A 23,048-nucleotide genomic window follows, 5' to 3' on the forward strand; every position below is an offset into this window, starting at 1 on the left:
AGTTTTCGTATGTTTCTTGCTATAAATGTTGAGGAGAAACCGTTTGCTCTGCTTGTGACGCTTAAATTTGGCCCACGATAGATGCAAGTGTACCCCAGGGACCAGCAAACACAGCTAAACCACTGGTTGACCTTCTCCCTCGACCACCAGCTTGCAGGCCGGCCTGAGGCAAGAAACAGGAAATTGAAATGTACACCTTGTATTTTGGTCTCTTTCTGAATGAAGCCTTGGACCTCCAGTACAGATAAGGATCGCTTTTGGGAAACCCAATGCAGTCCAACATGGCTGTGGTGTGCTACACGGTATTGTCTGAGGAGTCAAGAGCTAAACTGCAACAAGAGCTAAGGGCTGGGCGGGACTGCAGTATTTTCAGAGCCCTGGTGTGTTTTGGGACAGTAAACAGCATCAACATTTCCTGAAACCAAATTTGAAACTACACCAGTATGTCCAAATGTTTGTGGACACTTCACGTTGCACCTATTGCTGACACATGTGCAAATACATGTCTACTCCCTGTAGAGAAGTATTGCCAATATCATACGACTCTCTGGAGCAGATAAACATGAACCTATTGGCACCATGCTGCCTAATGCCAGGTGGGTTTAAAGGGGTATAAAGCCCCCCAGCATTGAACTGTGGGGCAGTGGAACCGTGCTCACTGGAATGATGGATGGTGTTCTATCCAGTACATTTGGGACGAGTTGGGGAGTCGGGATGAGGTAAGGTGCTGATCATCCAACATCCTGACCTCACTTCGCCGCTGTCGCTGAATGCAGTCAAATCCTCACAGCAATGCTATTCAAAAATCTAGTAGAAATCCTTCTTCCCTGGACAGTAGAAACAGTTACCCCAACAAAAGCAGGACAAACTATTTTGAAGAAACAATGAACGAGCAGGTGTCCCAATACTTATGTCCATATAGTGTACCATTGCGGTTATATGGGTCATATACTGTGTAGGTTTGGGTGACAGTCTAAGCCCAGTGTTTGTTAGCAGGTAAAGTGTGTGCTTTAGGCCCGGTAGTGGAATAAACTCCTATGCCTTGTCTACTGAGCAACCTTAGGTTTTTATTGAAGATCGCTAAAGAAGCAACCTTTAGGCTGAGTGTATTACTAACTGTGCTGTTTACTGTGTGCAGCTCAGCAGAGTGGACTGATGGAGAACATAAGAGGCCTTCAGCGGAGATCAGACCCGAATACCACAGTTCAAATATGGCCACACATATTTCACATGCCCCTGATCATTTCATTACAGGCTGGATTATTCTTGTTTGAGTGCAGGCATTTATTAATAGATCACACTGAAGCGCACTGTTGGGTTTGTTTGCTGTTTCCTTTGTTGGCCTATTTGATATGTTGGCCCAAGTACCAAATCCTGATCTCCTAAAAAAGCTAATTGCTAGTGTTGTTAATAATGTCAAATACCATAGAGTGCATTTATTGATTTCGAAATAGTATGTTACTTATGGAATGAATGAAAATGCTCAGGTTGTTTAACAAGCCTATTTATGGAGCTCCGAGTGGAGCGGCCCCTATGATCTGAGGATCGCAGGTGCGAATAACGTGGTCATAGCTGCTTGCCATCAGCAGCCGGAGTCAGAGAGAGCACAATTGGCCTTGATGGCATTTCCTGCCCACATCACTCTTAGTATGATGTTGGTCAGCTAAGGCTGATGTTAGCTGTTATTACGAAGCTAGGAAGCTGTGCTTTACTCCTAGCGTGCTGGCTACCTAGCAAGGTGTCTGTTAGCTGTTGTATCGGAGCTGGGAAGCTGTGCTTTACTTAAAAACTAGTATCAGCTAGGGTTAGCTTTTAGCTTCTAGCCTGCTTGCTCCCCCGGCCTTTACCTCATTGCATGCCGTGTAGTTGCTACGAGGCCTGGTTATCGTAGCAGCTCGTATTCTCATAACCACTGATATGAGGTGATGATCTGCTCTCCAGTATCAACAACACCTTTTTCTCCTGATCTCTGCGTCGTGATTTACCGTTTCACCAGCTCAAGGTTTGGGGTTTTGGAATTGGCCTGTTTTCCAGGTTCCAGGTTGGTCATCTCCTTGTACTGAAATCTCATTATTCAACGATACCAAGGGACGGACAGTTTGATGTATTAGGGTCCCTTTAATGGCTATAGTACTAACGTGGGTACTGTAGTAGTACAAGCATAAAGGCCAGAGTACGGTGAGCCAACACACCCTCATGAGCTACAAAAGCAGAAAATGCAGTGCTCTGCCTCGCTCCACTCATACACTCGCAACAAACACACATCATCTTATCTGTTCATTGGCATGCTACCATCTATACACAGCCTGTGAACCAGGGAAGTGTTTTGTTTTGGCCCAGTGCAAATGAAACCATGTGTCACACACATCGCCTCCTGTGAATACGGTGAACAGGACACACTTGGTGTACTGTTTCTTCTGATGGGAACTAGCAAGCTGTGGCAATCTAGACGGGGGAGGGGGGTGGACATGACAAGATCAAGCAGTATATATATTGATAATGACAAGTTCCAATCAAAAATGCACCAATCAATCAAGTTGGAGTTGGCCTTCTCAGAGCCCTTATTTCTGAGCACCAATTCTGAGCTGATACTATAGTGTGTCGGGTCCAACATGGGTTTCTACAATACCAATAAGAGTCCTTAGGAAGCCCTCTAACATTACTGCGGTAATCAGCCATAATATTAACGCTGATAGCATTGATTATCAGGTTCCAGTGGCACTTGTCCAGGGGATGGGAGATGTCAGGCAGCAGGAAAATCTTAACTGTAGGAATCTAATCCACTTTGACAAGAACCAAACTGTGATGGCTGGACGATTGACAGGGTGAGAACATCTCCAAGCCATTAGACAGGTCTTATGGGATATTCCCGGTAAGCCACATATGCTTTGGGCATGGGCAAGGCCCTCAGCTTTAGTTCATTACCCTGACATCCCTTATTAATGTCAAGACCTCCTGGACCCAAGGGAGCTAAGTAGCCCCAAACCATGAGACTACCACCCAAATGCTTAATGGTTTGGAAAAGTTTCTAATATAAGGTTTCTGGCCTTGTCCATGTAAAGCCTTCAGCAAACTTCAGAGGCACACACTATTCTTACTCAGTGTGTGCCTGATGATGGACTCATTGATGCCTCTGTGAACATCAGTACCAGTACCTGACCTCACTAACACTTGCGTGTCTGAATGCAATCAAATCTTCACAACAATGTGAAGGTGGAAAGCAGTTATGGCAGCACTGATTTTGAATACAACAAGCATTGGATTTTTTTTCTTCTATTTTGATACATTATACCGACAAAAGTATTTGGACACCTGCTTATTCATTGTTTCTTCCGAGTTTATCCTGCTTTTGTTGGAGTAACTGTCTCTACTGTCCAGGGAAGAAGTCCTTCAACTGGATTTTGGATCATTGCTGTGAGGATTTGATTGCATTCAGTAACGACAGAGGTCAAGACGTCGGACGGTCACCACCCCACCTCGTCCCCAACTCCCTAGAGCTCATCCCCTCATCCCAAAAGTATTGGATGGAGGACCATTTATCATTCATCATCCATCAATGCTGGGGAGCTTTATACCCCTCTAGCCCACACCTTGCATTAGACACCGTGCCAATGGCTTAATGTTTATCTGCTATTGCCAGTACCTTTCTACAGGGACTAAACTAGTTTAAAGTAGCTGAATGCATTCGTTAAAATATTTGTGGGGTGTCCACAAATATTTGGACGTATAGTGCATTTGTGACCTCTACTGAAGACCTAAGTCTATTAGTCACTGTTCGCCAGACTGAAAGAAAGCACAACAGCTAGAAATGCCTTGTTTTGGCTAGTTATACACCTTCATTTTGGATCGGTCATTCGGTCTCAGCTAAATCCTAGAACTACAGCTGCCAGAGTGGAAGTTTTCTTTTCTTCTTTCCCTTCAAATGTGGACTAGAATTGAGTCAGAGTGAAAAAGCGGCGCTAGAAAGTGATTTGTCTAACCCGAGCTGATCCCTAGCTCCCCTGTTATTTCTAGCCGTGCTTTAGGAAGGCTTAAGGAACTTGAGTTAAGCATTTCTGACAAATGTGCGGCCCTTCCCGGCTTTCGTTCCGCTAATGTAAACCACAGGCGCTATGTGAGCGGGCCTGGCCCTCCTCTAGGCCTTTATTTGGGTCTCTCGCTTGACTTAGCATTTGTCTTGTGAAATGGCGATAACCATGGAGCATTACCATGGACTGTCTACATTTAGCAAGTAACACACCAGGCTTAAAGGTATTGTCGGTAATGCTGCATTTCTGTAGAACTGGTGAGGTTACTGTGCAGTGTTTCAGGCAAATCACTGCTTAGCTAAACGTAGGGATGTTCTGATCCAGTGACATCATCATGGCATTTTTTAATGGATCAGCTATCAGCTTTTAAAGCCACATCCATCCCGATCCTTGGTTTTGTCTTAGCAGAGCGCCCTCTAGTCATTATTTACAGACTGTCTACAGCAGTGAGGAACTCAAAAACTACCCTAAACTACCCTGAACATGCCTGACCTTACCAGTTAGCATCCAAAACAAGGCTGAAGTTCTCCCACTCACACTTTCCGCTCCACCTTAAATAATGCAGCAGATAGGTTCAGCTGTTGAAATGTACAAAGTAACAGCTGCACTATTTAAGGTGGAATGAAGAGTTAGCATAAGAAGCCTTGTTTTGGCTGCGAACTGGTAACATCTCTGCACTTGTCAGTTCAAATAAATCACTTTTTTGTTTTGTTCACCGAAATAAGGTCAAGAAATGAAGTGTTTAGGGTAGTTTCGGGTTACGTTTGGGACCTCGCTTCAGCTCAGAGCCTTATTGTAAACGTGACGCAGCAACATCAGACAGTACACAAAGCATCAGTTGAAGAGTTTGTTAGTTAATATGTCAGAAAAGTATGATTTAAGCTCTGCACCATTCAGTAATTCATCCAGTCATGCAGAAGATGAGTCAGATGACTCGTCAGAGCCGCAACGCTCCTGCCAGCTTTAGGCAAGTCATTGTGTAGCATAGCCTGTAGCCTACATATGTCTGTATGTTACGGCAGCGCGTAAATGGAGTAGCCACTCCCATCTCAGTCATTTAGGCCGAGATTTCTTACCGGTGTACAGACATCCTGTAGTAAAATGACATTACTCCACCCAACCCCCCCCCCCCCCCCCCCCCCCCCCATGTAAAACTAATCCCGTCCGAATAGGGCTTGACACTGGTGCTGTATCTGCTCCATTTGTATATCATCTGCCTCACAGTGGATTGGTGAAGGCCAAGCTCTTTAGCAATGGTTTTGTAACCGTTTCCACCCTGGTGCCCTTCGAGAACTCTTTTCCTAAGGTCCTCAGGAATCTCCACGGTTCGAGGCATGGCCCACCTGCATACACCTGTGTGGTTAAGACCTTACTTTCACAATGAAGATCCAAGTTTATATTCTAACCCACAGGAGGGCCTGCTGAACGCCTGACTCCAATAAGTCCTAGGGGCGCTACAGTGCGCAGTTTAGCGAGTTATAGGAAGTATTCCAGCCTGGGTTGTTGTTTTTTGGACGCCTCTTCTAATGAAAGCATTCAGCTACTTAAAGTTGCATCCATTGCTGACACAGATGTGCAAATGCATACACACACAGCCTGCCTAGTCCCTGTAGCAGATAAACTGGGAACCTATTGGCACCAGGCCTAATGCCAGGTGTGGGCTAGAGGGGTGTAAAGCGCCCCGGCTTTGAGCTGTGGAGCAGTTGGACTAACTTTGTTCTCTGGAGTGATGGATGGTGGTGCTCCATCCAATACTTTTGGGATCATTTAGCGATGAGATGGGAGGTGGTGTATCATCCAGCATACTGACCTTACTAACTAACGCTCATGTTGCTTAATGCAATCAAATCTTCGCACAATTTTTTTTCAAAATCCAGTAAAAAGTCTTCTTCCCTGGGCAGGAAAGACAGTTGACAGTCCAACATCCAAAAGCAGGATACACTCTTTTTGAATACCCTTGATTTCAAGAGAAACAATGCATAAACAGTTGTCCCAATACTTTTGTCCATATCTTGTGTATCACCCTTAAAGGCATTGTAACAGCCTGTTGAATTCTAATGGACAAGAAAAAGTTGGAGAATGGCTGTAAAAATGAATGTAACTATTTTTGGTACACAAATGCTTTCTGTTACATGGTATTGTTTTGGTCTGGGACAGTATTGTTTATATGACTGGCCCCGCTCCTCTCTACCAGCCTCGCCAGCAGTGACCGTAGCGCTCTGTCCACTGGATTAAACAGAACGGAAACAAGCCCAGGCTTTTAACAGTTGACTGGAGAGACGTACTCGCCCATGTTATTACAGCAATTACGTGTTAGCCAAACATTCCTCATTATATCAGTGACAATATCAGCAGACTGCCAATGTCCCAATCCTCATGCACCAGTGGCCTAATTCTCAGAACTGGTCTGGATTGGTTTGATGAGGATGTAGGGATTTGTGTTTCCTCAGTGGACGTGCAGCATCAGTAATACACTTTACACCACTAAGGAAGGTGGTATTCAGTAGTGTTGCCGTATTCGTATCGGCGCCGATGTTGGCACTAACACACAGTATCGGCAATACTGTGAGAGCACTGTGAGATACCATGATGCTTACTGAAGCTTTTGTACATAGAACATTTTAGTTTACATTTACATTCAAGGCATTTAGCAGACGCGCTTCTCCAGAGCGACTCACAAAAGTGCTTTGCTATTTACTCAAGAAAAACCTCAGCTAGTTTGAATAGACTAATAATTCAAAGATACCTCTAAGCTTAGACACTACTAAGCAGTAAGGTGTCAGTAAGGTGACAACTCTGCTATTCGCCCAAGTATTCTCAGAAGCGGAGGGTCTTCAGCCTTCCCAGATCCCTCTGCATCTACAACCTTCTTTCTGAAGGCCTCAAAGGCCATGGTGATCTTTTTCACCACTCACTTCAACAATCAAGAGCGTCAAGATGTTCTGCAGCTGGTTCTAAGTTTAGACATTCTACCTCCATCTCTCAGTATTGCTCAAATGTAGATCCAACATGTTTAAATATGTCAAAATGGGGTGTCCTAACTTTTTCACATTACTGTGAACATAACTTGAGAATATGCACTGACAGCGACTTATAAAAGTGCTTCACTACCCTTAGCTAGTTTCCATAGACTAGGATCCAGAAGATCCCTCTAAGCTTAGATACCACTAAATACAGAAGTCAGTATGGAGACCACACCCTGGAAGAGGAGGGTCTTCAGTCTGGGTTTGAGGACAGCGAGTGTTGGACTCTGCCGTTCGGACCCCCAGGGGAAGTTCGTTCCACCACTTCGGTGCAGGACAGAAAAAAGTCTGGACGCTCGTCTTCTGTGGATCTTAAAGGATGGCGGGTCGAGCCGAGCCGTACTTGAAGCTGGAAGGGCTCTTGGTGCGGATCGGCTTTTGACCATTGCTATCAAGTACGGAGGGGCTGGCTGGTCCAGTCTTGGCTTTGTAGACCAGAGTCAGGGTTTTGAATCTGATGCGGGCAGCAGCTACACCATACATATCCCTAATGATACCCCTAGCATTCATAGTGTTATTGCTAGCATCCCTAGTTTATGGTTGTTGTTAGCATCCCTGATGATACCCCTAGCATTCAAAGTGTTATTGCTAGCATCCCTAGTTTATGGTTGTTGATAGCATCCCTAATGATATCCCTAGCATCCATAGTGTTGTTGTTAGCATCCCTAGTTTATTGTTGTTGTTAGCATCCCTAATGATATCCCTAGCATTCATAGTGTTATTGCTAGCATCCCTAATGATATCCCTAGCATTCATAGTGTTATTGCTAGCATCCCTAGTTTATTGTTGTTGTTAGCATCCCTAATGATACCCCTAGCATTCATAGTGTTATTGCTAGCATCACTAGTTTATTGTTTTTGTTAGCATCCCTAATGATACCCCTAGCATTCATAGTGTTATTGCTAGCATCCCTAGTTTATTGTTGCTGTTAGCATCCCTAATGATACCCCTAGCATTCATAGTGTTATTGCTAGCATCCCTAGTTTATTGTTGTTGTTAGCATCCCTAATGATACCCCTAGCATTCATAGTGTTATTGCTAGCATCCCTAGTTTATTGTTGCTGTTAGCATCCCTAATGTTATCAGACGTGTTGTAAAGCAAATCGTCAGCGACCAAAGTAAAACGCTTGGACTTCTGTAGCTCATTTGAGTGCAAAATTAGAAGTAGGGGTCAGTGATCTTCCAATAAATGAAATAACCCTGCTGGAGTTACTGCTGGGGCAGTTTGGTCATTACAGCTCTACCAGTGCAGTTCAGAGTAGAGCTTTGAGTAGACTGTGTAGGCCAGTAGTGTGTCTTCTAACCATGGCGTTTCTGTTCCCTTCAACAGGTGCCTTTTTTTGGATTTGACCAATCACAGAGCTGCATGTGTGAGGCTCCTCCCAGCTATGGAACCCTGGCCTATAGTGGCCTGGGTCCTAATGCTGACTTTCATCGCTGATTGGCTGCAAACTGTCCAGTCAAGGGAATTCACAGAAAAGGACATTATTTTCCTCCATCCCTCCAGTAAGTATCTTTATCTCTATCTAGAACCCGTATTTAGAGGGCACAGATATGCTTCCAGCGAACTGATGTTCCAGTAAGGCGTTCGTTTGGTTTCGTTTCACGTCGGTGTGTCACTTCCATAGAGGCAGCCAGCAGACAACCTGCTGCTTGTTCCTGGGATCAGGTGTGGCAGCAAATGTTCCCACATTGTTCTTGGCTGTTTTTCTTATTTCTCGGATGCAGGTTTGAGTGATGGTCTACAGACACTGTTGTACCAGTTACAGTTACTGTAAATGAAAACAGCTGTATAATTGGGTCCTTGGGAAAATTGGGACACCCTTCTAATAAGTGCATTCAGCTTCTTTAAGTAGCACCCATTGCTGATGTGCACAGATGTGAAAAAAACACACACAGCTTGTTTAATCCCTGTAGAGAAGGACAATTCCAATAGAATAGGACTGTCTGGAGCAAATAAATATGAACCTATTGGCACCATGCCTCCAAATGCCAAACCCCGCCAGCACTGAGCTGTGGGGCTCTGGGTTGATGTATGGTGCTCCGTCCAGTACTTTTGGAGTGATTTGGGGATATATATAGATGAGGTGAGATGGTGATCATCCAACATCCTGACCTCACTAACACTTTTGGAGCTCAATGCAATCAAATCCTCAGAGCAATGCTCCTCCAAAATCTAGTGGAAAACCAATTACTCCAAAAGACACAATGATCGAGTAGGCGTCCCAATAATTTTGTCCATAAAGTCATTACAACTACATTAGGCTATGTTAATACCAGATGTGAACGGTGCAGTGAGCACACCACGTTGACTGGTCGAGCTGTAAACGTCTACACAGTGTGATGTCAGATGTAGCTTCTGCTCTTCCAGATGTTTCTACAAGATGCTACCATCATAAGGATGTCGAGCTCCATTAGAAGGGGTGTAAATTCACATGAAAGGCTGAATGCTCGGCCTCTCGATGGATAACACAGATGATTAGCATTTACTGTACGTGTTCGCAGGCTGGCAGTCCATTCAGCCGTCTTTTTACAGTGCTTTTATCTTTTAGCTTTCGGCGGCCGAGGGAAACAGCTGCTCTAGATAAGCATGGAAATCTCGGCCCACCTGCTGCTGAGATCAGCATGCAGCCGCTGATATTTCTGTATCGCCGGTTGGACCTTCAGAAATGGGTTTATAGTCCCTCAGCGGGTCGTCATGGTTGTTAATCTCATTTGGCCAATAATGCGAGGGGCCACTTTCTAGAAGAATCATGGAGGACCAATCGGTTGGCAGCAGTGCAGTGCATAAAAGCTTGTAGATCCAGACCTACAGACGGGCACTTTCTATTGATAAGAGCGCCACAGTTCTTCCACTGCTCCACAGCTCAATGCTGGGGGCTTCATACCCCCCTAGCCCACGCTTGGCATTAGGCAGCATGGTGCCAATAGGTTCATGTTTATCTGCTCCAGAGAGTCCTATTCTAATGGCGAGGCTTCTCCACATGGACTAGACAAGCTGTGTGTGTGTGTGTGTGTGTGTGTGTGTGTGTGTGTGTGTGTATGTGTGTGTGTGTGTGTGCATTTGTATGTCTGTGTCAGCAGTGGGTGCAACTTAAAGTAGCTGAATGCATTCATTAGAAGGAGTGTCCACAAATATTTGGACAACTGCATGTGTGAACGCAGGCACATTTGTCTCAGTAGTGACCTGCCACATGTACTGGATTGTAGGAGCATAATTCTCCCTGCCCGGTGGATTTTCACGGTGTATCAGCGACGCTCTGTGATCGTCTGATCTTTGGCCAAATCCAGGGCCACAGCTGGCATAGCAACTGAGCTAAGACCCCCCAGCCTCAATCGCTTTGGGTAAGACTGACCGTCAGGCTTTCTAATGTGAAGAGAAATGTTAAGATCACATGATGTTGGACGCGCTGTGGTTGGTTAGTGTAGCGTCCAATGCCTGAGGCTCGGAACAAGCCCACCTACTGATGTCTATCTTGAAGCACTGTGGGCAGGCGGCGGCATTCAGACACGACAGTTCCCTTTCCCCTAAAAGCTCGGAGCGCTGTGGGATCAAAATGCAGTCAGGTCATTTATCATTAGTTGACCAGGATGTCCATTCATTTGGGCTTTGCTAAGTTGTTGCACCGTTTAAGTGTTTATAGATGATAACAAGTCATGAACACGTGCCGTTTAAGATAATAACCTATTTAATTTATTATGTTACATATCGCACATTATCTTGTATCTTGTATTATCTTATGGTCATTTTCTCAGGAAAACTTTGTCAAGATCTTTTTCTCAGGATAGTTATGTCAAGGTAATTTTCTTAGGATGGTTATCTAAAGAAAATTTTTTTTTTTTAGGATAATTATCCCAAGATAATTTTCTCAGAATAATTATGTCAAAATCATTTTCTCAGGATAATTATCTCAAGATCATTTTCTCAGGATAATTATCTCAAGATCATTTTCTCAGGATAATTATCTCAAGATCATTTTCTCAGGATATTTATGCCAAGATCATTTTGGAAGAATAATTGTCTTAATATAATTTTATCAGGATGATTATCTTAAAAAAAATTCTCAAGATCACTTTCTTAGGATAATTATCTTAAAAATAATGTAAAATAAAATATAAAATAATATCTCAGGTTATTTATCAGGTTATATATTATGTCATTACATTTTCTTTACATTGTGTTTTTGCAATATGTTTGATAAAACTGAAAAGTTATCTTTGATTTAACAGTAGTGGAACCCTTTTTTAGTGCTGTATAGAACCATTTTAAAGGTTCTCAATGAGCCTTGGGTGCCCATGACCCTTCCACTGGTTAGATGCTTTTCATCTAGTTCTGTAGAAAGAAGATCACATTAATGGTCACACTTGTGCTGACTACTAATTTATCAGTGAACAGGACATGAGCTCAATGGAGGCTTGTTGTTCAGCAGCTGATTTTTGACTCGGACAGGACATGGGCAGGACATAGGCCTCACTTATTGGACACTAATGTCAATTAGATCACATTCCCTACCGTTCAACAGTCCAGAAAATCATGTAATGATTTTTTTGGCAGAAAGTGTTCTTCCTAAAGTTCTGGTCTTTGTTTTCCAGCACAGATGCTGTCATTGGTGTTGTAAGAACCCATGATCTTTAGAGACCTTTAGCACATTGGTATCAAACTGTAAGCACCCGTTTAGATTGGTATAGGTCATTAGTCGGCTAGTGAACTCGGCACTAGGTGCACACTAATCAGCCATAACATTAAAACAACCTGCTTAATATGATGTAGGTCCCCCTCATGCCGCAAAACCAGCTCTAACCTGTCGAGGAATGGACACTACCAGACATCTGGTATCTGGCACTACTATGTCAGCAGTAAATCCTTTAAGTCCTGTAAGTTGTAAGGGGTGGGACCTCCATTAGGCACATCAGTGAGTCTTGGGTGTCCATGACGCTGTTACTGGTTTACTGGTTGTCCCTCCTTGGAGCGGGAACACCCCACAAGACCTGCCATGATGTTTTGGAGATGTTCTGACCCAGTCGTCCAGCCAGTTTGGCTCTTTGTCTCAATTGTGCCTGCTTTTACCACATCACCTTCAAGAACTGACGGTTCACTCACTCTCACTGCCCAATAAGCAGATCCCTCCCCTTGACAGATGCCACTGCAACCAGATGATGGCATAAAGGCACTGTAAAGATCATTTCTGTCACAGTAAAAAACCTCTTATAACACCAGGGAATTAGTCTCCAGCACAAAGGGCCGGACCCCCCAAGATCAGTTTCTGGCAGTGTGGCGGCTTTCCGGGATCTAGCCGGAATATCCGTGTCAGCTTGGCCACCCCCATGGCCTTAGCCAGGATTTTATGTGTGTGTGTGTGTCTTTGGCTAGAGGGGATTTCGTTGGGAGACGAGATAGACATCAGTAGAGAAGAGCGATACGCCTGAAAGCGCAGAACATTACAAAGAGCCTAATGAGGTGAAGTACAGCGGGTTTACTCTGCCTGCAGCGTTTGCATAACCTCAGACGGAAAAAGCCTGCAGCCCTGCAGATGGATGTGCCCGGTCTGAGGGGTCTCTGACCTGGCAGCAGATGGAAAGCATTGACGTTTTCTCCACTGGGGACCATTTAGCAAATTTGATGCATCCCTTCCTAGAGCTACAACGTTTCACACAGTTGCTACACTAGACAGAAATATTGGGACACCTTCTCATTCATTGTTTCTTCTGAAATCAGGAATATTAATTGCATTCAGCAACAACAGAGTTTTAGTGAGGTCAGGATGTTGGATGGTCACCACCCTACCTCATCTCCAACTACCTAACTCGGCCCAAATGTATTGGATGGAGCACCACCAACCATCATTCAAGAGAACACAGTTCTTCCACTGCTCCACAGCTCAATGCTGGGGGGCTTTATACCTCTCTAGCCCACCCCTGGCATTAGGCATGGTGCCAATAGTTTCGAGTTGATTTATTCCAAAGAGTCTTATTTTATTGCCAGTATTTCTCTGGCCCAGTATGGGGATCTTAAATGAGCTTGTGTGCTTATTAATGCTGAGTGAAATAGATGGGTGGATTATAGGCCTTGTTTTTTGTCATTCCTGCTCTTTTCACAGCTACTCCATACCCGGGAGGGTTCAAGTGCTTCACGTGTGAGGAAGCTGCTGACAATTACGAGTGCAACCGCTGGGCACCAGATCTGTACTGCCCAAGGGGTGAGTCCACCTACTCTCACAGTCAGGATTTTATTGCATCTCAAACAATGTAGACCACATGTCTTTTTTCACACAGAGAAAGTCTGTCTAGTCTTTTGGCAAACAGTCAAATGCACATGACCTGTTTCTCAAATGCACCGGGCTTGTTTAGCTGTTCATTTGAAAGCTTCTGACACTGATATTTGTGGAAATTACCATTGATTACCATGGAGGTCATATTGTAGAACAGTAGAGCAGTGCACCACCACTCCAGAGCTTCTGACAGTGTTCTCCTGCTGTTCTGCAGCTGCTTAAAGGAGGCCTTGGCTGCTGATTCTTGGGACAAGATATTTATAAAGCTTTGGAATTTGCATCACCGTCTTTCCTAACAATTACTGTGAATAAGCCATCGCTTACAAGCTTAACAAGCTGTTTAAGGTCTAAATAAGAATCAGAATCTCTTTATTTCGCCAAGTATGTTACACATACAAGGAATTTTACTTGGTGAGAGCAACACAAGTATGAAATGTCACAAACAAACAGACTGTTAACAAGTATTACACTCTCTAAACAATACATAGAATAAAAATAATAAGTAATAAAGAACTGAAAAAAAATGTAATCAGAAATCTGTACAGGTATAAATACTGCACATCCATATGTAGCCTGAGTAGTAGTAGATTTTTGATTGGATGTGGAGCGCTGGATCGATGGAGCTCCATCCAATACCTTTGGGATGAGTTGGAGTGCCAAAACTAATCATCCAATAGGCATCTACTGTAAAGCCTTCCCAGAAGAGTAGAGACTGTTACTGCAGCAAAGCAGGGACAAACTCTCAAACACTAATTTTGGAAGAAACAAAAGATGAGTAAGTGTCTACAAACATTTGGACATATTAGGCCAGCTTTCCAAAAAGGGATTAAGCCTAGTCTTGAACTGGGGGAGCCCAACTCTGGTCCTGGAGTGCAGCTCACCTCAAGTATGGTACACTGTATGTCCAAAAGTATCCAGACACCTCTTTTAATTACTTAATTCAGCTACATGAGGTGCACTGGATATGCAGTATTTATACCTGTACAGATACAGATTCTGATTACAGTTTTATTCAGTTCTTTATTACTTATTATTCTCATTCTATTTATTGTTTAGAGACATCTATATACAAACTATTATGTACCGATATAATGATAGAAACATTTACAGAAAATTAACATCTGTACAGCTGTGCAAATAACCATAGTGCAAATGTTATTCATGTTATGTATCAGCACTGTGTTGCAGCTAAAGCAGGTCTAAGAGCTCAAAATCTAATAGATTGAAATGCAGCCTCCCATTGTCCATTCATTACCCAGCGTACTGTGTAACCTCATTATTCATGTTGTGGCTGTGAGGATCCTCCCTCATAAATAAGGCCGGGCAGCATTTGGATGGATTTACGGTGTTAGTTTAATGGCTCAGGAAATCGTATCCTCCCTCTTTAAAACACACTTACTTTCAGTGTCTCACAGTTGTGTTATTAAACATGTACTCCTCGGAATGAGCATGACAGGTTTTAGTGCTGTTCAGCGTAATGATTTAAACGGGAGCCGGTTCTGTATTCCTGAATGTTTCTGAGAAATATGACCTCGTTTTCTTAAAGAAATACTCCAAACATGAAAGACAGAGGCAGGGGAGCCCAACTCTAGTCCTGGTGTGGGGTCCAGTACAGTTTTTTCACTCAGTTATGGAACAGTCTATGCCAAAAGTATCCAGACACCTTCTCTTATTACAGAATTCAGCTACATAAGGTGCACCCACTGCTGATACAGGCATCAGTAGCTTACCCACAGTCCCATAACAACCCACTGCTAACAGAATGGAACCCTCTGGAGAAGCTGCACATAAAGCCTAAGGTACCATACCAAATACCAAGCGTCAACTAGAGGACTGGGATGTGGAGAGCTGGATCGATGGAGCTCCATCCAATACCTTTGGGATGAGTTGGAGTGCCAGTGTAAATCCTTCCCATAAGAGTAGAGACTGTTACTGCAGCACAAAACTCTTAAACCCAATTTTGGAAGAAACATAAGATGATTAGGCCAGCTTTCCAGGAAGAAATTAAGCCTAGTCTTGAACTGGGGGAGCCCAACTCTGGTCCTGGAGTGGGGTCCAGTGCAGCTTATTCACCTCAAGTATGGTACACTGTATGTCCAAAAGTATCCAGACGCCTCTTCTTATTACTTAATTCAGCTATATGAGGTGCACCCAGTAGCTTACCCACAGTCCCTTGTTCATTGCTAACAAAATGGGGCCCTTCTGGAGAAGCCGCCTGAGGATGAGCCTGAGGTCCAATGCCCAATACCAAGCATTGACTAGAGGGGTAGTTAAGCCTCTAGGACTGGGCTGGGCTGTGGAGAAGTGGATCTGCCTTCTCTAAAGATCCCAGTACTTTTGGGATGAATTGGAGTATGGCTTATCCAATGCAGTCAAATCCTCACAGCAATGTTCCAACATTTCAGAATGAGTAGAGGCTGTCACTGCAGCAGAGGAGGGTACATTTCTCTATTAATTGCCCTGGTTTTGGAAGAAACATTGAATTGAACTAGGTGTCTACAATTGTTTGGACATATTAGGCCAGTTTCCCAGATAGGGGTTAAAAGTCTATTCTTAAACTAGACATCGCTTTCAGCTGAAAGGAACATATAGTCCAAGACTAGGCTTAATCCATGTCTGGGAAACTGGCCCAGTTGAGGAAATGCTTCTTTTTAAAGGTCTTCATGAAGTGTCTCGTTCTTTTGTGCTTGCAGAGAGTAAATACTGCTACACGAGTCACAAGCTGGACTGGGGTGGGAACACTCTGTCAGTGACCAAGCGCTGCGTGGCCTTGGAGGATTGCCTTGACACTGGCTGCACTGAGCTGGACTATGAAGGGAACAGGGTGAGTGGGATTTGAACAGCTCATCTGAGAAGCTGTAGGCCAACAAGAGAAGACTGTATCACGTTAGGATTGTCGGTTCTCAGCTGCAGCACTCACTGCTAAATTCCAAAATGCCTCGGAAGCAATATCATCAACATGAGACCAGCATGAGCATCTGATCTTTGTGTTTGCATAAACAATCCAGCCCCACAGTTTAGATCAGATGAGCTGCTGATTAATCCGTAATCCGTAAGGTGGGACCTCCATGGGTCGCATCAGTGAGCCTTAGGTGCCCATGACCTTGTCATCGTTTGTCCTTTCTTGAAGACTTTGGTAGGTACAGACCACCACAAACCGTAAACGCTCCACCAAGACCTGCCTCCTGTTTTGGAGATGTTCTGACCCAGTCGTCTAGACATCAAAGTTTGGTTCTCAGATCCTTATGCATGCCCATTGTCCTGCTTTCAACACATCACCTTCAAAGAACTGACTGTTCACTTAATGCCTAATATGTAGATCCCACCCCTTGAAAGACGCCACTGCAGATGACGATAACCAGTGTTTTTCACTTCACCTGTCAGTGGTGCTAATGTTATGGCTGATCTGTGTATATGTCCCTATGTAATTAGTCAAAATATTATATCGACTAAAAATTAAGCACTAGAAAATATAGATAACAGTAATATTAATTTGATCATATATTTATTACTTAATATTTAATATGGAATGCCATATTCCATATCATTCCCATACTCATTCCCATGATCATATCATGCTAATTTATTGTAGTTCCGTTCAGTATAACCTTCAGTCTACTGTTAATGGAACTCGCCCACCTCCATCCCCTTAGTTTCTCAACCCAAACTGCACAGTGAGCCCACTTGATCTTAACGGAATCCAGTGGGAGGATTATAAACAGGCCTGTCCAACCCTACAGCACAGAGGATACGCCACAGATAGCTCCACTTTAGTTAATCCATAATTTCCCTGTCAGTGAGTTCACTGAATTTGGCTGTCTTGGACTGTCTTGCGGCCTACTTAGTCTTCACTGAAGGGTGCACGTCTCCCCATCGCCTGAGGTCATTGTATGGCTTATCTCTTACCCCTTAGCGCAGCGCAGGAGGTTTGAGAAAGGAAAGAAGAGAGAGGTGATGGACAAAGGGGGGATAGAAACCTCTAAAGACTCGAGCGACGCTTTGAGGAACTCTTTGCAGATTTTCTTTCTCACTGTCTGGAATGTAGTTTGTTTAAGTCTCAGACTGCAGGTAATCTCTTGCTCTTTGTTGTGGGTTAACTTATTTTTAAAAGTGCAGCAGGATCAGGCTGTCATTAGCGCATTTGTAACACACTGTGGGCACTGCTGGTCAAGTTGCATACATTGAGGAGCCAAAACATTATGACCACTCATAGATGAAGTGAATAAGGTTGGTTATGTGGTCATTACGGAAGACCACATATTATATATTTTATATTATATTTATATTTGCTAGCTAACAATGCAGACAATAAAGATTCAGTGTTTTGTGAAAGAACTTTCCTGGTAAAAAAAAAAATCAATAAAACTATTTCACCTCTCAGAATGGAAACCCAAGGATGTTCAAGGTAGCAGCAATAAAATATAAGAAAACTTATTTTTTAATTTTTCCATCATTTTTTAGATTAGCAAAGAAGAAAATGCAGTCATTTTAGCTTCAGTCTGAAAGTATGTTCTGTTTTTGCTTTGTTTGCTTTGATTGCTTTTTACTTTCATTTTGACGCAGTCTGGCCTGAGCCACAATATTGCCGACCCTCCTCCGCTCATAACCAGCAAGCTGACTGGTTCTTTTTGTTGAAGGGTGGGAGTTTATCTGTAAACACAAGCCATAGTCATTGTTACGAGAACTCCCGAGAACTCCCATTCCTCACACTAATATAACTCTGCTATCCACCCTGCTCACCCACCAGAGTGTTGGAGCTGCAGATGTGTGTCTGGTTTGCCTTCTGGCTCTGTACCGGTATTATCCACATGCTATGTTAACGCGACCGACAGCTGCTCATTCAGTGTGTTTTCACTGCAGCTCTGAGTCCAGCTTGAGGAAGTAACAGGAGCTGTAAAACTGTATTCCACATTGTTATGGGTAAACTTTGGCTTTTAATCTGTGGTCCAGGTACGTCCTGAACCGCTCCTAGTTGGCGCAAGACACACGCATCATGATGTCATCTAATCAATCATTAAATTACTCGCCAATTCATTTGGTCGTCATTTTGAGTCGACTAAGTTGATTAGTCATAGCACCCCTAGTGGTAATAGTGGCGCATGTCAAGGTCTGGGATTTCTGTTAGACGGTAACTTTATATTCGGTTCTCATAGTCAACGTGTTGGACGTGGGAGAAATGGGCAGCATGAACACCTGAGCGACTTAGCGAAGGACGAGATCACTTTGGCTGGGTGACTGGATCAGAGCACCTCCAAAACAGCAAGGCTTGTGTAGAGGTTAGAGAAAGGCCCAACTCTGAACCAGTGACAGGACATTGGCTCAAGGCTCTCCTGTGGGGGCCACAAAGGCTATCCTTTCTGGTCCAAACTATCACACTGGCACAAGTCATAGCAGAAATGTCACAGGAGAAATGTGTGATAACACCTACTTTGTATGAAGCTGTAGACCGGTCAGAGTGCCCATGCTAACGCTTGTCCACCGCCCAAAGTACCCACAATCGACATGCTAGCATCAGAGCTTGGCCCAATAGAAGAAGGTACGGGTGCGCTGTTTACTTGCTGGAGGCGCTGGAACAACAAGTCCAAGTGCAATCTCGCGACTTACAGGACTTACAGGGTCTGCAGGGACGTCTAGGTACCAGGACACATATCACAGGACACTTTCAGTTCTTCGAATTCTGTTTGGCTTCTTACCATGAAATGTGTCATTAGGCTACATGTGGTATTTTTTTTTTTTTGCATGACGGTGTGGTGTAGCGTTGGCTGTACACCCAACTGTACCCGAGTTGGGTTACTCTCACAGTATGTCTAATATTTCTGTCGTGCCACAGGTTGTTTCTCTTTAACCCCTTTGCTTCTTGCTCTGCAGGTGTGTGTTGCGTGTTGCGAGGGGAACATCTGTAACCTGCCTTTGCCTCGGAACGAGACGGATGCCGTTTTTGCCACAACGTCCCCCCTCAGCGGTGGGCAGAGAACTACACTGCACCCCACCATGCCACTCTCATTCCTCATGACCACCCTCTTCATCCTCAGCCATGGCTAAGAGACTGTTGGTTAGGCTGTTTGCACACTCTCCAAAATGATGTGAACACTCCAGTGCTGTCAAGCTAATCAGCTATGTGAAAATTAACACACTTACAGAGGCCTGAATAGTGACCAGTGATGTGCTTTAATGCAAGTTCTGTTGGTTACTTTACAGTTTAAGTGAAACTGCTTGGATTTGGGGTCCACTGTATAATAGAAGCCATTGAGGAGTCGCTTTAGCAGGTGCCCATTGGCTTGGATTCTAAGTGTGTTTTGAGTGAAAAGGTTTTATGGTCTTTTCTAAGTACAGACACATGCATTGAAGTTATTGTCTGTGGTAATCGACTCTTAAGCTGAAAATGCAGCAGGTGGGGATTAGGTTGAAAGTACTCCTTAACAGCACACCTTTTGTGGTTGTCACAGTGGTTCTCTCGACTTAAACGAATTACGGCAAGCTCAGAAATTAGACTGCAGGTCAGTTCACTGACAGTAACACTTTATTTGAAGGCTACTTACATATATAATCTTTATAACACATGCATAAAAGATGGCATGAGACGTTTTAAAAAGGACAGAAAAGAAGGCCTTAAACTAAAGCAATGGGCATTTGTCCTATTTAATACCACAGTTTTGAAGCATTGAACATTGATTATCTCCATCTACAGTAACATCTGGCTACATCAGGCAGCAAAACAGTGGCAAAATGTCTGAATTTCGAGGTGAAATTCAAGCTTAGGAGCCGTTTCCTTCGGCATGTTCCGACTTGTCCAAGTGAGGGATTCAGCTTTTTTTATCACGAAGAAAATGGAGGGAGGGTTTCTTGGTGGGTTGAGGTATGGGGGGATATTTATGGTTCTACGTTAACTAAACTGTACAGTTGTGTCATCAATCATTAATGTAGATGTATATTTATTTTTGTACCATACCTTTTGTCATATGTCAAGAGCGTGTAAACGGAAGGCCCGTCGGTCACTGCATGAACTGTGGTAATGTGAGCCACGTTGTTTTTTTGTTTGTTTGTTTTTTTACTCAATATTCCTCCTCAATTTTAGATTAGACAGTTAGACAGCCATCCCACTGGTTAGTACTCGAGACTGGGAGGGTGAGGACTGACACATGCGCAACCACCCACCGACTCTTTTCCAGCTGCCGCTGATGCAGCGTCACCAGGCATCCAACGCGCTCTGAGAAAAGCACCAGAGACCCAGCATTGACGCATCGGCTAGAGGACACCCGTGCCGGCCAGCATCACACTGAAATGATGTGGGGAGGCCAATTGTGCTCTCTCCAGCTCCGGCTGCTGATGGCAGGCTGCATGACCCGGGATTTGAACCAGTGATCCTCGGGTCATAGTGGCAGTGCTTTAGTCGGCTGGACTTGTATTTTTGTTGTTACTATGGGAAATGAGCGTGTTTCCATCAGTTTGGTTGAGGGGAATGAAGATGTAAATAAAATAAAGCAGGAAAAGCTGTTATTAAGACGCTACAGCAAAAGCTCTACTGTCTGAATGGTGCTGTAGCACCTTTAGAGGGCAGCAGTGAGCTCAAATCTTTGTCGTTAGCAGGTAGGAAACAAGACATTTTGGCCACTTTAGGTTAGTACTTTAATAGTTGCATTTAATAACCAAAAATGTTCGTTGTTAATTGTAATAATTTAATTGCAACTAATTGTTTGCTACACTTTCATGATCGTGACATGGCTGTTTACAGGATCAGTCGAAGCTTTGGAGACACTGAATAGAAAGACCAGTCCAGTAATTTGACTGATTTCCACATTTTAGGATATCAATAAGTAGCGCTATTGTAGTTAATGTGCTGAATCATTAACGCCACCTACAGCTGCTCTTTACAGTGTCAGAAATGGACCAATAGAAATGCTCCTGAATGACTTGGACTAAACTCTGAACTCCAGACAATGACTGAGAATATACACTGTTTGTCCAAATGTTTGTGGACACCCCTTCTAATACATGCATTCGGCTTCTTTAAGTTACACCTGTTGCTGACACAGATGTGCAAATGCACTCACACAGCTCGTCTAGCCCCTGTAGAGAAGCACTGCCAATAGAATAGGACTCTCTGGAGCAGATAAACATGAACCCATAGGCACCTTGCTGCCTAATGCCAGGTGTGGGCTAGAGAGGTCTTTTTTTTAAAAGCCCCCCAGCAGCATTAAGCTGTGGAGCAGTGGAAGAACTGTGTTCTCTGGAATAATGGTTGGTGGTGCTCCATCCAATACTTTTGGGATGAGTTGGGGAGTTGGAGTGGATGATGAGGTGGGGTGGTGATCATCAAACATCCTGACCTCGCTGAATGCTGTCAAATCCTCACAGGAATGCTCTACTCCAAAATCTAGTTGAGGGTCCTCTCAACTGGACAGTAGAGACAGTTACTCCAACAAAAGCAGGATAAACTATTTTTAATACCCTTGATTTCATGAGAAACAATGAATGAGCAGGTGTCCCAATACTTTTGTCCATACAATTGACTTCATTTACCAGTATCGTCGTAAAAATTGTCTTAAATTGGTTGGTGTATAAGGCCCAGTGTGGTCAAACTAGGCCGTGTTTGCAGCGTAGTTTCCATATATGTTGTGTTTTTCTGGGCTTTTTTTTTTGTCTAAAGCACTTGTGTACAGATGTGTGTATGTTGTGAAAGCGTGAGGAGTTTAGTAGTGTGTGTAACAGCCTTTTGAATCCCTTTTAACCTCGTCTGTTATAAACCGCAGTGAACGGGCCTTCTTGTGTTCTGCCTTCTACTTGTAATGAAGGTTGTTTGTACTGTCATTTATTTCCAATTCATGGCTTTTGTTGGTGGGAAAAAAAGTGCAGTGTTCGCAACTACAGTGTTATTGTTCTGTTCGGGCTGTTCAGGGTTTGTTTAGGCGAACTGCCCGGGGGCTCGAAAGATGCGTCGTTTCCTCTATTTTGTGGCTCATAGTCTCTCTCTCTCTTTCAGTCTGAAAGCCAGGCGGGAGACGTTTTCTTGCTTATACTGCTATGAAGCTGTTTCCTCTGTGAAACATAAAGGGCATGCGGGTTACCACGTGGTAACAGAAGGGCTAATGATAACTCTTGTATCTTCAGTTGCTCAGGTAATGACGGACCATACGCTTAAAAATAAAGGTGCCAAAAAGGGTTCTCAGCTGCGATGTAATTAGTTGAACTAGTTTTGTGAGTATTAAGTAGAGCTGGGCGATATGGAGAAATTTGATATCATGATATTTAAAGATATTTTCTACACTTTACGATATTTATCGCAATATTTTGTCATGTAGACAAAATGAACCAACAGCATAATTTTGTTTTACTGCCACCAGATACTTTTTTTATTTAATTTTACTTCACTCCATTAAATGACATAAGACTGAATGCACTCTTTGTAATAAAATCTGTACATAATCTTTAAACACTGACAATATTCACGATACACTCATAAAATCATATTATAGCTAACAAAGTGTATCATGATATGATAAAATATTGTCATATTGTCCAGCTCTTGTGTAAAGTATAAAATACCTTCACTAATTAAGATGCTCTTGGTCAGTGAAAATGTTTGGCCAGTAAAAAACACTATTAGCATTGGGGCCACATTTATTACAACAAACACTTCTAAATGGCTTTATTCTCTATGTATTAACAGCATGTATTACATAACAGCATTATTATTATTTGTAATTATTAGTTACAATACACAAATATCA

The 23,048-nt window shown here is 43.4% G+C and overlaps 1 protein-coding gene across 1 annotated transcript in view; it reads left to right on the forward strand.

The window, feature by feature from the left end:
• lypd6 (LY6/PLAUR domain containing 6) overlaps window positions 1-20,056 on the forward strand; it is a 46,797-nt gene extending 26,741 nt beyond the window's left edge. The window contains exons 2-5 of the mRNA XM_072686529.1: window positions 8,382-8,557; window positions 13,150-13,248; window positions 16,014-16,144; window positions 19,189-20,056. Of these exons, the coding sequence (XP_072542630.1) occupies window positions 8,440-8,557; window positions 13,150-13,248; window positions 16,014-16,144; window positions 19,189-19,362 (522 nt within the window). The 5' untranslated portion in view covers window positions 8,382-8,439 and the 3' untranslated portion in view covers window positions 19,363-20,056. The remainder of the gene's footprint in view (window positions 1-8,381; window positions 8,558-13,149; window positions 13,249-16,013; window positions 16,145-19,188) is intronic.
• Window positions 20,057-23,048: the final 2,992 nt, after the last annotated feature.

The sequence above is a fragment of the Salminus brasiliensis genome, chromosome 8 (genome assembly GCF_030463535.1).
Source record: "Salminus brasiliensis chromosome 8, fSalBra1.hap2, whole genome shotgun sequence".
Taxonomy (NCBI): Eukaryota; Metazoa; Chordata; class Actinopteri; order Characiformes; family Bryconidae; genus Salminus; species Salminus brasiliensis.